Here is a 14,285-nt window from a genome sequence, read left to right as displayed (position 1 = left end):
CTTTTCTCCTGACGTAAATTTTGAGTCAGCTGGGCGCCTGCCCGACAAATCCCGACACATAAAAAGCGCGCACGTGGCTCCCATCCTCAATTTGGTATCCTTAAACCAACAAATATCCCAGACAGGAGTAAGAGCCGATGGATATATTCCGATTTTCAAGCCAGTGAAACTTTACATCAGGTAGGTTCAAACTAAAAAACGTTGCCATGAGTTAATTTGTGTCTTTAACCTGTTTTGCAGATAAATTCCTTTACCTGTAATTACAAGCCTATAGTCAATTAAAAATGATCAGAATAAGCGGCATTATTTGAATTAAACCATAATATTGTCTAGAATTACTGAAAATATAAAAACATATTGTTAACCGACTTACTAATGGCTGATCGTTGTTTTTTTCTCAGATTAATCAAATTATTTTTAATAATAAAAATGGAATCCTTATGAAGCCTGGTAATCTTCAATATTAGTCAGTGATGTATCATTTTGAATTCACTACGACGCATGTTAGACGGGCGAGATAGAAAAATATCTGTTCAACATGAATTTAGTGTTGTGCATGTTGTTGTGCAAACGTACTTTTGTTTAGACAGTCTAACATGTCCCATTGTTATTTATCATTTTTGTTATTATTATTATTATTACTACTATTATTTTAAATGTTGATGATAGATTATGGTGATCAATCATTATTGATTCAGGTAGGCAAGGCAAGGCAAGGCAAGGCAAGGCAAGGCAAGGTAGTTTTATTTGTATAGCGCATTTCATACACAAGTGCAACTCAATGTGCTTTACATAGCAGGAAAAATAAATAACAGAATAAAAGGATGAAAAGCTAAAAAGATAAAAACGTGCAAAGACACGTAAAACAAAGTAAGACAATAAAACCTTCCGTAACAGCCGGAACCAGAAGTAGTGAAAGATAGAATTAATAAAATGCTTTAGTAAGAAAAAAAAGGATAAGACAAGTAAAAAGGAGATAATAGACACTCAAGAGTGTCTGTAACTCTAACCATTGGCACCCATCATCACATTTCAAAGGCCTGACAAAACAAGAAAGTTTTGAGCCTTGATTTAAAAGTAGCAACATTTTATCGATGGTGATCTAATGATAAGAAATAAGCAAACACTCCGCTTTTGGGTCTGTTGTAAACTGTTTACATGTGTTTTAATGCAGTTGGTCCACTTTTTCGATAAACAGCCTACTACATTGTTTATTTCTAAAGTTACAGCTTGTTAGCATATTTCATAAACTGTGTATAAAAAAATAAATTATATCCAGCACCATTTTCCCCTCACCTAAGGGCCTGTGTATGTTTTTACTGTGACTACATACAGCATGACTCCATATCTTTATTGATGGCAAGCCATAAAGAAAGATAAAGTGAGGGTGATCAGCATTCCTGTAACAGAGATTTGTGACAGGCAATAGAATCGATACAGTGGCTTTATTTCATAAATTTAAAATATATCTGAATGTGTATGTCCTATAGCCTCTTATAAAACATACCAACATGTGTTGTCTGTTTGTCTGAAGGAACAATGAAGCTGACACCTTTACTGAGGAAGCTGGGCAGAATACTCCGAGCCATCTTCACCTTTCTCTTTGCTCTGGTGGTTTTGGGTGTCATGGTGTGGGCCTACGTCGATGGGTTCCAGCTGGCAACATCCATGTATGGAATCATTTCATTTGGCTTTTATGGACTCCTCCTCTCAATGCACCTGCTGGTCCAGAGCCTCTTTGCCTTTATTGAGCACCGGCGGATGAAATCCCACATAGAGCAGTGCAGCTTCACCAAAACAATCGGCTTCACCATATCTGCTTTCCAAGAGGACCCCATCTATCTCAGAGAGTGTCTCAACTCTGTTAAGGCCCTCAAGTATCCACCTGAGTTGATGCGTATCATCATGGTGATAGACGGGAACTCAGATGATGACCGATATATGATGAACATGTTCAGGGAGGTGTTTGCAGACCGGAATCCTGGCTTCTATGAATGGAGGAACAACTACCATACTTGGAACCCCACCGAAGCCCAGTTGGATGTCGAAATGAATACAGCAGTAGGCCAAGTGGAGGACGCTGATTATGTTATGGGAGAAGATCCACAACGAAAAGAGGTAGAGCACCTGATCCAAACCAAGAGTTGTGTGTGCATCATGCAGAAGTGGGGAGGCAAGCGAGAGGTCATGTACACGGCATTTAAAGCACTTGGGTCATCAGTTGACTACATACAGGTATCTACTTTATTTTACTCATCCATATTCTCAAAGTTTGTCCACTTGTTTCTAATGGAATGAGAGACAAAAAGTCATTTGTCAGAGAGATTTTCAATAACAAAACTGTGCTTCTTCTTCCTCAGGTGTGCGATTCGGACACAAAGCTGGATCCTTTGGCCACTGTGGAGCTGTGCAAGGTGTTGGAGAGTAACCCCAAATATGGTGCTGTGGGGGGAGACGTAATGATCCTGAACCTCAAAGACTCTTACATCAGCTTCATGAGCAGTCTTAGGTACTGGATGGCTTTCAACATTGAAAGAGCCTGCCAGTCCTTCTTCAACTGTGTGTCCTGCATAAGTGGTCCTCTGGGTAAGCAGAAAGCTAGCTTGTGATTTGGGTCAAAGTTGTCATTTAAAAGCACCCCTGTAACTCACTGAAATTTCTTTTACTTTCTTGAATTTCTCCATGAAGGTTTGTACAGGAACGACATCCTTCAGCAGTTTCTGGAATCTTGGTATAATCAGAAGTTTTTAGGAAGTCACTGCACATTTGGTGACGACAGGCACCTCACCAACCGTATGCTGAGCATGGGCTACGCCACAAAGTATGTACCCTTTTATTATTAAAAAAGATAAAGTGAGAACGTCAAATATAAAAGCTGTCATTGATCTCTCTTATCTTTCATGTGTTTTAGATATACAGCTCGCTCAAAATGCTACACAGAAACACCGGCGCAGTTTCTTCGCTGGCTAAACCAACAGACTCGCTGGACAAAATCTTACTTCCGTGAGTGGCTCTACAACGCAATGTGGTGGCACAAGCATCATCTGTGGATGACCTATGAGTCCATAGTTTCAGGAATTTTCCCGTTCTTTGTCACCGCCACCATCATCCAGCTGTTTTGGACTGGCACGCTGTGGGACATCCTCTGGGTCCTGTGCTGCATCCAGATCATTGGGCTGGTCAAAGCGGCTTACGCCTGCCTCCTGCGGCAAGACATGGTGATGGTGTTTATGTCGCTCTACTCGGTTCTGTATATGACCAGTCTGCTGCCCGCAAAGTATTTTGCCATTATCACGATGAATAAAAGCAGTTGGGGGACGTCAGGGAGGCGCAAGATTGTTGGCAATTATATGCCTGTCCTCCCCCTGTCAGTGTGGGCTTCTATTTTATTAGGTGGGTTTGGTTTCAGAATATATGAGGAGTATCAAAAAGACTGGTCAAGTGAGGGAAAAAAACTTGAAGCTACGTTTCTTATATTTGGCAGCGCAGCCTACGTGTGCTACTGGCTGTTTATGATACTCCTTTACTGGGCGTGGTTCCGCAGGTTATTCAGAAAACGCTCCCAAACATACAGGGTAAATGTTTAGGTCTGAAGAGGGCAGATAAATTACGAGAATTCAATCTAATTTAATACAGTGTATTTATTTTGTCGAAGAAATTCAATGAGCTTCTCTGAATATTAAAAGGAGATATTGTTCCACCTTTAGATTAAACTGTACTGAAGCTTTTGGAGCCATTGCACTTCTCAGGTTTCTCGTTGAAAAATGTCTATTACACAAACAGCAGAGTGTGCATCTTAAAATACTAATAACGCACTGTGGGAATTCCATGTATGTGTTTATGAATTACTTTGACAATGCAAAGACATCCAGCATGACGATACACTGCTGTGTCCTTTTTGTAAACCTTATTTTGCTGCTTTTGCTGTTTTTTTGCACTGGATACAGACTGCACTTACAGACTTACTTGAAAACAAAGGATGCCATTGTTAGATTATGTGACAATAAGAAACATCAACAAGCAGAAAAGGACTTTTTACATATCTGACCAAAGCAGAGAGTCACATATGACATTAGAAACAATGGAGACAGTTTAATCAAAAATGTATTTTTTTACATTTGTTGTACACTTTGGTTTGTGAAGTATGAATGCACTTTGTTTAATGTCACAGAGGAGATTAGACAAAACTACATGTTTTTATGTATGTTTTCTGAGCAGTACATTTTTTTTTTTTTAAATGTAAATACATTATGATAAACTTGTGTTCAATAAATTATTTATTTTACACCACAAAATATCCTGTCTTCTTTGGATCAAACATGACTTTTCAATACTTAAAACTAAAGTTGACTCGGCAAATCAGTGCTGTCATACAGGGAGACACACAGTACACACAAATAAATCAAGAAGCAGGAGGGATTCTGCATGCTTCGTCACACCAGCTGTACCCAGGTGGGGTACAATAGCTGGACCTCGAAAATTGGTATGGTAATTTGTATGATTTTGTCTTTACCTGTGAAAGAACAATTCTGCACTCCTTGTGGCAAAAATGTACATTTTTCTGCTGTAGTTGAAAAAAAAAAGGACCATGCTGGTGGCAACGGAAAAAAAAAGTTCCTTTATAACATGTTCGTTCCCCATACCCAGTTCATCCTGTCCAGGGTTGCTTTTGCCTGTCCAAGCTGTAACTGGGCAAGAAACAGGCTCATTGATATGTTTCTACTTTATCACCAGCCTATTCAGCCCTGTGGTGAATTTAGAATCACCAGTTACAACCATATTTTTGGATTGAGGGAAAAGGCCAGAATACTCATATATGTACAGGGAGATTATGCTTACTCCACACAAAATGAACCCAACTGAGATGTGAACAAGATTTGAACCTTTGTGCCGGAAAGTGTTAACTACCACACCACAAATCCCACATGTCTTTGCAGTGTGTGAGAAAAAAAAAGAGTGATTATGTAAGTCATCAGATTGAGGCAGCCAAAAGCCTTGTAAGAACATAAATGATGATAATAAGAATAATGATATGACCTCAAATTATAAATCAAACTATACACCAGCGTTCTTGACCCAATTTGATTAATAAACCTGAAAATGTCAGTGTTAGTGTCAGCACTAAGAGCAGTGTAACACCAATTCACTCAAAAAACTGTGAAAACTGCCAATGACAGGGGTCAGACTAATTACGTTGCAGTTTATAGTCAGAGTTCACGATGCAGAGTGCATCCAGGTTAATGAATCACAAGGAAAAACTAAATAGCAAGGTGTACCTTGGCAACTCTATCACTACTCTAGGGAAGAACCCTTTATTGGCAACTTAAACTCTGACTCCTTCCCCATTCTGGATTCTTTAGGCTCTCAGGGTATGTATATATATATATATATATATATATATATGTATATATATATATATACATATATATATAATAGTTATTGTGGAGTATGTTATATTAGTAGCAATGGCTAGATAATGTTTAAATATGTTATATTGTAAGAATAAAGTATTGAATGTTTTTTCTCCAAAACATCTGACGAGCTCCAGAAATCGTCTCATGACTCTCTAAGGGTCACGACTCTCAGTTTTAGAATCACTCTGTTAGTAGAATATAGCTTTAGGAAATAAAGACTCTTTTGTATATCTGAGTTATAATGAAACAATACGTAATTAGTTGTAAAGGTAAATTAGACATCAGTATATCCTTACAAAATTAACTAGCCATTGAAGAAAGTTTTGAAGCAAGGCAGGAATGACCTCCTGCACCAATCCTCATTGATACTGAACTAAAGGAGAAAGATAAAATAAAAGGAAGCCACTATTTTCAATAGATGTCCAAATAGTTTAATAGGCTCTATCTTTTTTAAAGGGAACAAATGTGATTTAAATTAACCATGACATGACATGTTGAATCGTTCTGAAGTTAGGAGGTTGTACAAATATCTATTCACAGAATGGCCTCTCAGGTTTGAGCTGGGTAGGTCAGATGTCTGACTACCCTCAAATGACTGATATGACATCGTAAAGTGAGTTCAGTTCAGGGGCTATTTTTCACCGTTTTGAGAGGAGTAAAGGGAGTGGTCGTTTTATAATGCAAACAAACAATTTTGAGCCTTTCATTATGTTGTCAAGGACAGGAGTAATGTCACAGACCTACTGACAATCATTGATGAAATAAACGGAGAAACCTTTATGTTGAGTGTAAACAGAGAAGTTTTAACATTGAAAGATAATTTCTGAAAAAGTCAAGGATGATGGATTCTAATCATTCTAATTGTGGGTGTGGTTGACGTTGACTCTTTGTGGAAGTGTTATCTAATAATGAGACTGCAACAACATGTGCATATGTAACAACATGTGCATATGTATGAATTCTATACTTCATATGAAATTATAAAGCAAGTAGTCCATGAATATACAGACACTCAACACTACTTTATTGTCAAGTGGTCATTTAAAAGGCTGACACAAACAAACAGCTGTTCACATGATTAAAAACATATATATATATATCATTAATGATATATGGATTGAACAAAATAAGCATAGATTTCAGAATAGGGTGTAAGTAAAGACAGTAACACCTAAGTTGCTGTGAACATGGAGGAAACTACAGAGAAAAGCTGTTTTAGGAGGACAGTCACAACACTAAGGAATCTGAGAAGTGGTGTTTGGAAGTATTTTGGATTTTACACCATAAATGCAAATGAATACGGCCATTGGTCGACCTTAAACAAAGCAGCTGTCATAACCGCCAACAAATCGGTGAGAAGAAGCCACATGGGTTTTCCTGTTGCAGAAAGTAACAGTGGCACACTGGATGAATTCATCATTTCCCATAAAGCGATTATCAGTGTTGCCACTTACTACATGAGTTCATAGTATTGTGTGTGTTTGTGTATGTAATAGACACAAAGACTGTCCAGTTACAGACTCCAGAGTTCTTATTTAGTTGGCCACTTATCTATTTAAGAACAGGTTGCTGATGTTACCTCTGCATTTGTATCTCAGTTACATTGGACATATAACATTATGGAGTGTTTTGATTTTAACTGAAACTGTTTCTGTTAGTTGCAATTTATACATAATAACTGCCAATTGTGACTGAGTTGTAATATACAGAAACCTAGAAAAAAAAAGCCCCTGGAAAATGAAGAGTATGTGGTGTTCATGCTGACTGATAGTGAGTGCCTTGCCTCAATACCTCTTTTCTATTAAACCCATAAAATGGAGGTAGCCATCAACAAAACAACAATTCCTTGCAACACAACTCCACTAGACACCAAAAACAATTAATTGTAAAATTTTTATGATACTGGTCTGGCCAAACAAAAGCAACTTCCCTCATCTTATCTAACACGATGCTGCTCTAAGTCTCATACTTGTTACTCTCCAATGATGCCCAGACAACAGGATGCTTCTTACATATGATTTAAAAGCTACCATCGCCACTAAAAACAAAGAAATTTGCAAGTTACACTGAGAACCATTAAGTGCAGGCAAAGGAAGCCAGACCTCAAATAGGAATTGTGCTTAACAGTAGATAGTGATTAGGCAACCACAAGACCACTGGGAGACCATGAAACATGATCTTTTTGCTTGTCAGTAAGTCTAGACCTCTGAATAACCCAACCATCTGGCCAGCTCGAACATTGTCTCACATGACTAAACTTGTCTGGATTTTCTTGGTTGCTGTAGTAATTTACTCCCTTGGTTTCACAGAGATACGCAGCCTGGTCTCTGTACGCAACGTCCAGTCAATTTGGATTTCAAAAGAAGTTCATTCCTGCACTCTTACACATTTAATGAGGCAAGGAAAGGAAAAGGAGGTGCAAACTGACTGTATGACAAAGCCAAGCATCACTTCCCTTCTTCTGTTTTTAATTAGTCTGACCTCACACAGCCTGTCTCTGTGTGCCTCCAATCATGACGTCAGTCGGCACACGTGTTGGGGTGCACGGGTGGTATGATACAAATGGGAAGCAGAAGTGTTGTGTCATCTTCGGAGCCAAATGATCTTCGGTCATACTCTAACGGAGCTGCTCAGTTTTCCACGCAGGAAGTAGTCCCACTGACCTTCCTGTCTAAGAACTGCTGTGAAAACCACCAAGATGATTATGACGAAACTTTCTTCTGCATCAACGATATAATCTGTTCAAGATGGCATTATATTGTATACACTGACATGCTCAATACAAGATATTGTGTAGAGAAAGAAGAAATAAAAGTCCATTCCAGAATTTTTCACATTAGATTTATGATTTATCATCTTTTCTCCAGAGTCGCATAATAAAGATATCCCAAAGGGAGAAGTCCTGAGAGCATGAACCAATGTATGGAATGAGAATGGAAAAACTTTGTTAGATCATTTAGTTATTTTTGACTCACAGCGTTTGGACAAATTAAATTGAGGGTGTTCCCCAGTCTGCAAAGACGGCGTTTAACTGATACTGTTGAGGTTAGCTACAGTACAAACAGTCATACTGGTGGGGAGGCCATCACTTCCTGGAAACTCTGCAAAAAAAACATACGTCATCATAGCAGAAGATGTTGATCAGTGACCAAAACTTTTCTCAAACGTTTGGTAGTCACTGGTGTGATCCCTGATTAATATGCTAGAAAAAAAAAGTCTCTTTGTTTTTGAGGTTTAGTGTAAACATCCATGTAAACATGTAAACGAACAAAAATATCTAAAAAACTATATATCTAAGTGAAGATTAATATGACGTCAGATGTGGAAACAAAGAAATCTCTCTCTCTTCCCTATTTGATGCCAGCGACATATTGCACATAAGTTGGCAAGGAAACAACGCAAGAAACTGGATATGTTGTGGAGTCTAATGTTCATAAAAACACAGGGGTAAAAAGAACATCTGAGTGAGGCTTCATCTTTCAGAAGCCTCGTCTTTATATAACACGCATCAAGTTATACATTGTTGAATGTAAAATTGAAGTGGAAACGTCTTCAACTGATGGCTGATAGGTGCTGACTACAAAACATCTCGAAGGCGACTCCCATTAAAAAAACATCAACTTCTATTTGATCAGTGTACGCTGGTACTTGAAAATGTCTAAAGTTCAATGAATATTTTTCAATGAGTTGCTTTCAAGGATTGTTCTTCAACTCCATCCTTTTGCCTATACTTACTAAGTGGTTAATACTGACGTCATGTTGACTCAGAATGGCAGTTCACAAACACGTGGTTAAAGTCATAATGGCTCTGTCTATTATTTTGATACAATCTGCTTTCTTGGGTGAGGATGGGGAGCGGTTTGTTATGCAATCTTTCACTCTGTGAATTTGATGAATGATGAAATTATACAACATACTATATATATATATTATAGACAATATAATAATATATATAATACAGTATTAATACATTATAATTATCCACTTCTGAATTGAAAAATAGCAAAAAATTAAGGGGATTTTTATCATCTATAGAGTGCAAGGGACAAGGCTGAAAACCAACACTGAGGGGCCATGATTTATGGGCCTTCAGTTACTTCATTGACTGATGGAAATGTCTTGAAAACCAATTGAAGAAAGAAAAAAAAGTTATTTACTCCCATAAGATGAACTAAGGTGAAATGGAAAACGATGTGCTCATCTCACTATGTCTACTTTGGACGCACTTTACTGTTATCATTTTTCACACCTTTTAAGCTTTTGGTGTCTTTATATGTCGCTAAAATTTCATAGCAAATGGTTTGGGTTAGGGTAAAAGCACAGCTCAGGATGTCATCCTTTCACTGTACCTGGTGTGAAATAACACAAACACAAGAAAGGATGCCTTGTAATAACACGAGACATGTCTTGGTGTTTTATAACAACGTTATGTCATAACACCAGACTAATGGGTGTCATCCCATCACAGTACATGGCGTGCAATACCACATGTAAAATCAAAGTGCAGGTCTAATGGATCAAAAATTCTAATTGTTTTTGGAATCATGGATACAGCATCCTCTGAGATAACAAGGGGAAGGACTTTCAAGATCCAAAACCAGCAACTAAGGTATGGAGATGAATTAAAGAACATGGCAACTTGCTCATCTGTGGCCCTATGTTAGAAAAATTATATAGTTATACTATGAGAAAAGCTGCAAGAATAAGAGTTTCTGTGATGTGGGGAGGCCTCCTCCTGTCTTTTGGTTTTCATAATACTATGTAGCAAGCAAAATTGTTTTGACTGTCTGAACTCGTCTTCCCATAACATTAAATGGCTAGCAATGTCCCTTTCCCATAACATTGTGTGGCCAGCAAGCATAAACAATATAAATAGCAATAGTACCATTTTGTTAGCAGACAACTCTGAGCCAGCTTCCAGACAGGTTGTGCGGACTTGTTTCTTTCTTGCAAGAAATAAATGTTTTGTGTTAATCGTATCCAGCGACTCTTAGCCTAATTTTGAGAGAATTTTTCTGACACCCTATTAATGAGGAATGACAGGCATATTGTTTACGTTTCACACATATGAACATATATTGAAAAGAAATCACAGTTTAAAGCATTGATATTTTAATATATTTTACTTTGTACAATTAAAAATACAGTTTAAAATGATCAGCAGTTCATTACTTCTTATTTTTAGTCAAGTTTCACGAGGTGTACTACCTTTATTTTTATGATAAACTTTACATTACACAGCTTAGTCTAAGTGTGTTTAAATAATGTTAAATTGGAAAAAAATTACCAGCGGTTGCTTTCTGTTTTTGGTATGACTTGGTGAAAGTGTTAACATGAATGACATCCATGTTTGACCTTCAATAGGTCAGAGGGATAATCAAAGGAATTACACCCCTTATCTCTGAAAAAAAGAGAAAGATTTACAGCACTGTCAACAGAGACACTTATTATAGAGGCACAGTATCCTAACTGCGTTTTATCTCCGTGCCTTTCCTCTGTGTTCTCTATTACATAAGACAGAGTAATAGAGCAGAGTTTGTTGGGGTCAAAGATATCCTCAAAAGACTTAAAAATGACGTAATGGTAAAAAAGTCAGATACTATTTCACAATTTGGGGCGAATCATGCTACGAAGCATCGGATATTGCCCTGGTAACTGGGCGATCTGGTGGAAAAAAATACAAACAAAACGCCCCTGTGATTGCAAGATGACTTTTGAGTCATGTCTGGCTATTTTTAGCTACTCCACAATAGCTTTATAAGGCTGGTAGATCTCAGTGTGTGCTCATGGAGCATGCGACCGCTGTCACAGAACAAAGGTTGAAAATGATATTGTCAACTTTAGGTAAAAAAAAAAACTGTAAATGGTTTGCGACTACCTTTCATAGAGATCAATCTTAAAAGTTGGGCATCTCTTTCTCTGAGTTTTTCTCTGTATAAAAAGACTGTATACAAAGTACAATTTAGGCTGATTTAATTTCACTATTTACGTCGCTGATAATCTGAAATCTCCAGCCTACTATCATATTAATCTGTATACAAACTATAATATTAATCTTCATATAAACGGTGCAGTGGCATATTATCTTCCTGATCCCACTTTGTTTTTGGTGTCAAAATTGTGTAGCACTCCTTCAATACTTTGCAATACACCCTAAAATACTTTTAAAATGTGTTTAAAACAAAGTGCCAGAGACACAAATTTGATATTTCCATCATACAACAGAATCATTTTCAAGATATTTGATCATGTTTATTAAAAAAATCTGCTGTTTGGGCTGTTGTGTTGGCTTTAAGTTAGTTTTAAACTCTAATCTACAAACAGTAGTAAATCAGACAGAAGTCTTGAAAGTCTTGAAAATAATTTGATGTTTTAGAAATGTCAAGTCAATATTAGTTTGGATCCAAATGAGTCACTTTCCTTCTTCTTTCATGTTAACATAAATTGAACCTTGACATCATAAAGCAACAGAACACGCTGCAATTCAAAAGAATGGTTTGGATATACCAGATGTCGACCGTCTGCTGGGAGTGAGAAAACGTTTTTACAAGATGAAACCAGCAGCATCAAATTGTTACAAGCCAAGGATGCTCCTGTTGACACAGTTTGTTCTGTATTTTGTTGCCAGAAATGCAGTAGAAGCTTTCCAGGGAAATAGGCTTTCAGTCCTAAACCCAATCTCCCACACATGCACACACACATGCACGCACACACACACGCACACACAACGAAAATGGCACCTTTTAGCAAGGCCTTCTGGCAAGACAAAAAATGCTATGGGGAAAAAGTCAAGTGAAAAATGAACAGAATAAAAACAGATTAAACATTTGGCAGAATATACATTACAGAATGTTTGCTTGGACAAAAGGGATCATGTAAACATGTTAAAAATCAGGTGACATGTATAGGCTCTGTGAAAAATTCTAGCACCAGATCCCAGCTACCATCGGATGAAAGGCAGGGTACCCTGGACAAGTCTCCAAGGTCAAGTAACAGTACCTTTTGTATGCCAACTTTTAAGTTTATCTTTGCAGTTCATGCCGACATTCTTTAAACAACACTACACAAGTATGTAGCTGAAGCTAATGGTTAAGTTGTGCAGATATTTAGGCATAAATCAACAATCAATTCGTTTTTTTTAAAAATTGTTTTTATACTTATATGTGCAATTCTGATTGCAATATTTTATTTCTGTGAGACCTGTCTCTCTAACGATGGCTGTAGTTGTTTCCAACAAGCAGGTACGTATTCTAGATATGAAACTCAAGAGAACAAACTGTGCTGAGGTAGAACAAACTGTACCTCAAGGTTGGCGGTTTGATCCCCACTCTCACGGTTCAAAAAGGTTGGTGAACTGACAGCTAGAGGAGTGGCAGTTTAGGTTCACTTGAGCAAAGCACCATACCCCTGGGCACCCTACCTCTGTGTGACTCTGTGCATGACAAATTTCATGTGTATGCATGACAGTAAATCTAATCTTAATGAACCACCACTGGGTTGGCCACAGTTATGACTACATTACGTAGCTACTGCTTATCAAATTTTGGTGTGGTGTAAAAAAGTGAACATTTTAAACACAATGTTCTGTCTCTGGGGACTCCCTAATTTCTGTCCACATGTTCTCATTATTCAGTACAACTAAAACAGCTGAGCAATTACACTGGGTCTGTGTTTTCAGTCATGGAATTTGTCATTCTAAAGCAAAAGTAATGTAGTAACAGATGAGGCAATATGGGCTATGGATTCAATGAATCTGTTAAATAATACCAATACTATTTAATTAATTAGTATTGGTATTAATTAACCAATTAATAACAACGACTCTACATGTACTCTCTCCCACACCATAGAGGCAAATGATTCCAGGGTCACAACTTTTTTATTGTTGTTGTAAAAATTTGTTTAGCATCCTCATCCTCTCTTATGATTCAAAACTGTATTTAGAGTTGATGTCTTTAGCAACCACATTTTCTCTGAGACCTTGAGTACTGTTGGCTTTTTGGAGGTCAACACGTCTCTCCATTCTCATTGAAAAAATGATCATCTCCGGAGGCTGATAGTGACACAGACATATACTATCAAGAGGGTATAAAACACCTTTGAGACGGGCTGTCGGCTGCATGCTGCTGCCTCCCAGTGGTCACCAGAGCCTCTACTGTTTGAATCTGCCTGGATCCTCTCTCATAGGCCAGAGGAACTTTCTTGAAATTTGCTTTTGATATATAACATCACCTTTTCTGAAACAGGAAGTATCCATGTACCTCATATACTTTATTCAGTCATTAATTGTGCAATCCAAGCCACTGTGTTTAAACTTGACTAACTTTATTAACTTATTCTTCCTCCCTTTTCTGCCTCCTTTTATCACTGACACTGGTTATCAAGTTCTTCCATGACGACATGACTCACTCAAGCCAAAATGTACTTTAACTTCAACATTATCTGCAAACAAATCTGTCTGATAAAACCTTCGTTATCCCCAGTACTGCCCCACAGACAGGATCCAGCTCATCTGCTATATGTGAAAATCTTAACTTGCAATCATTTAATCTGAGCCGCTGAGAGCAAAACTTGATTTCTCTGTAAATATTTAATAGAACTACTACAACTTACAGGCTTATGGGCATTAGCAGTCAATATTTGAATGGATTTTAATGTTTTACTGTGATCAAACCAAAGAAGAGTTTATTATATGTTCATAATGGCAAACCTAAAGAGTAAAGAGAGCGTTTGTATGATCTATAGCAGGTAGGTAACTGAATGTGTTTCGTATCAAAATACTCAGGCAAAGTAACTTAAACATGTGTTTACCGAAGACTTTTTGGTGCTGTCTGAAACAAATGATCATAAATGTTGTCGTTCCACACAAGC

General features: G+C 37.5%; 1 protein-coding gene across 1 annotated transcript; it reads left to right on the top strand.

Moving 5' to 3' along the window:
- The first annotated feature begins 1,492 nt into the window (after positions 1–1,492).
- On the top strand, positions 1,493–3,621 carry has1 (hyaluronan synthase 1). The gene is made up of 4 exons (XM_072394511.1): positions 1,493–2,235; positions 2,361–2,586; positions 2,689–2,821; positions 2,912–3,621. The coding sequence occupies exons 1-4, from the start codon at positions 1,540–1,542 to the stop codon at positions 3,585–3,587; spliced, it is 1,731 nt and encodes a 576-aa protein (XP_072250612.1). The 5' UTR covers positions 1,493–1,539; the 3' UTR covers positions 3,588–3,621.
- The last annotated feature ends 10,664 nt before the right edge of the window (positions 3,622–14,285 follow it).

The sequence above is a fragment of the Leuresthes tenuis genome, unplaced genomic scaffold (genome assembly GCF_036924035.1).
Source record: "Leuresthes tenuis unplaced genomic scaffold, fLeuTen1.0.hap1 SCAF_10, whole genome shotgun sequence".
Taxonomy (NCBI): Eukaryota; Metazoa; Chordata; class Actinopteri; order Atheriniformes; family Atherinopsidae; genus Leuresthes; species Leuresthes tenuis.
Note: the sequence above shows the minus strand (reverse complement) of the source record. Positions and strands in the feature narration are given on the sequence as shown.

Coding starts and splice junctions, on each gene's coding strand:
- has1 (XM_072394511.1), top strand. CDS start 1,540: ATGAAGCTGACACCTTTACTGAGGAAGCTGGGCAGAATACTCCGAGCC. Junction 2,236..2,360: donor CATCAGTTGACTACATACAG/GTATCTACTTTA, acceptor CTTCTTCCTCAG/GTGTGCGATTCGGACACAAA. Junction 2,587..2,688: donor CTGCATAAGTGGTCCTCTGG/GTAAGCAGAAAG, acceptor TTCTCCATGAAG/GTTTGTACAGGAACGACATC.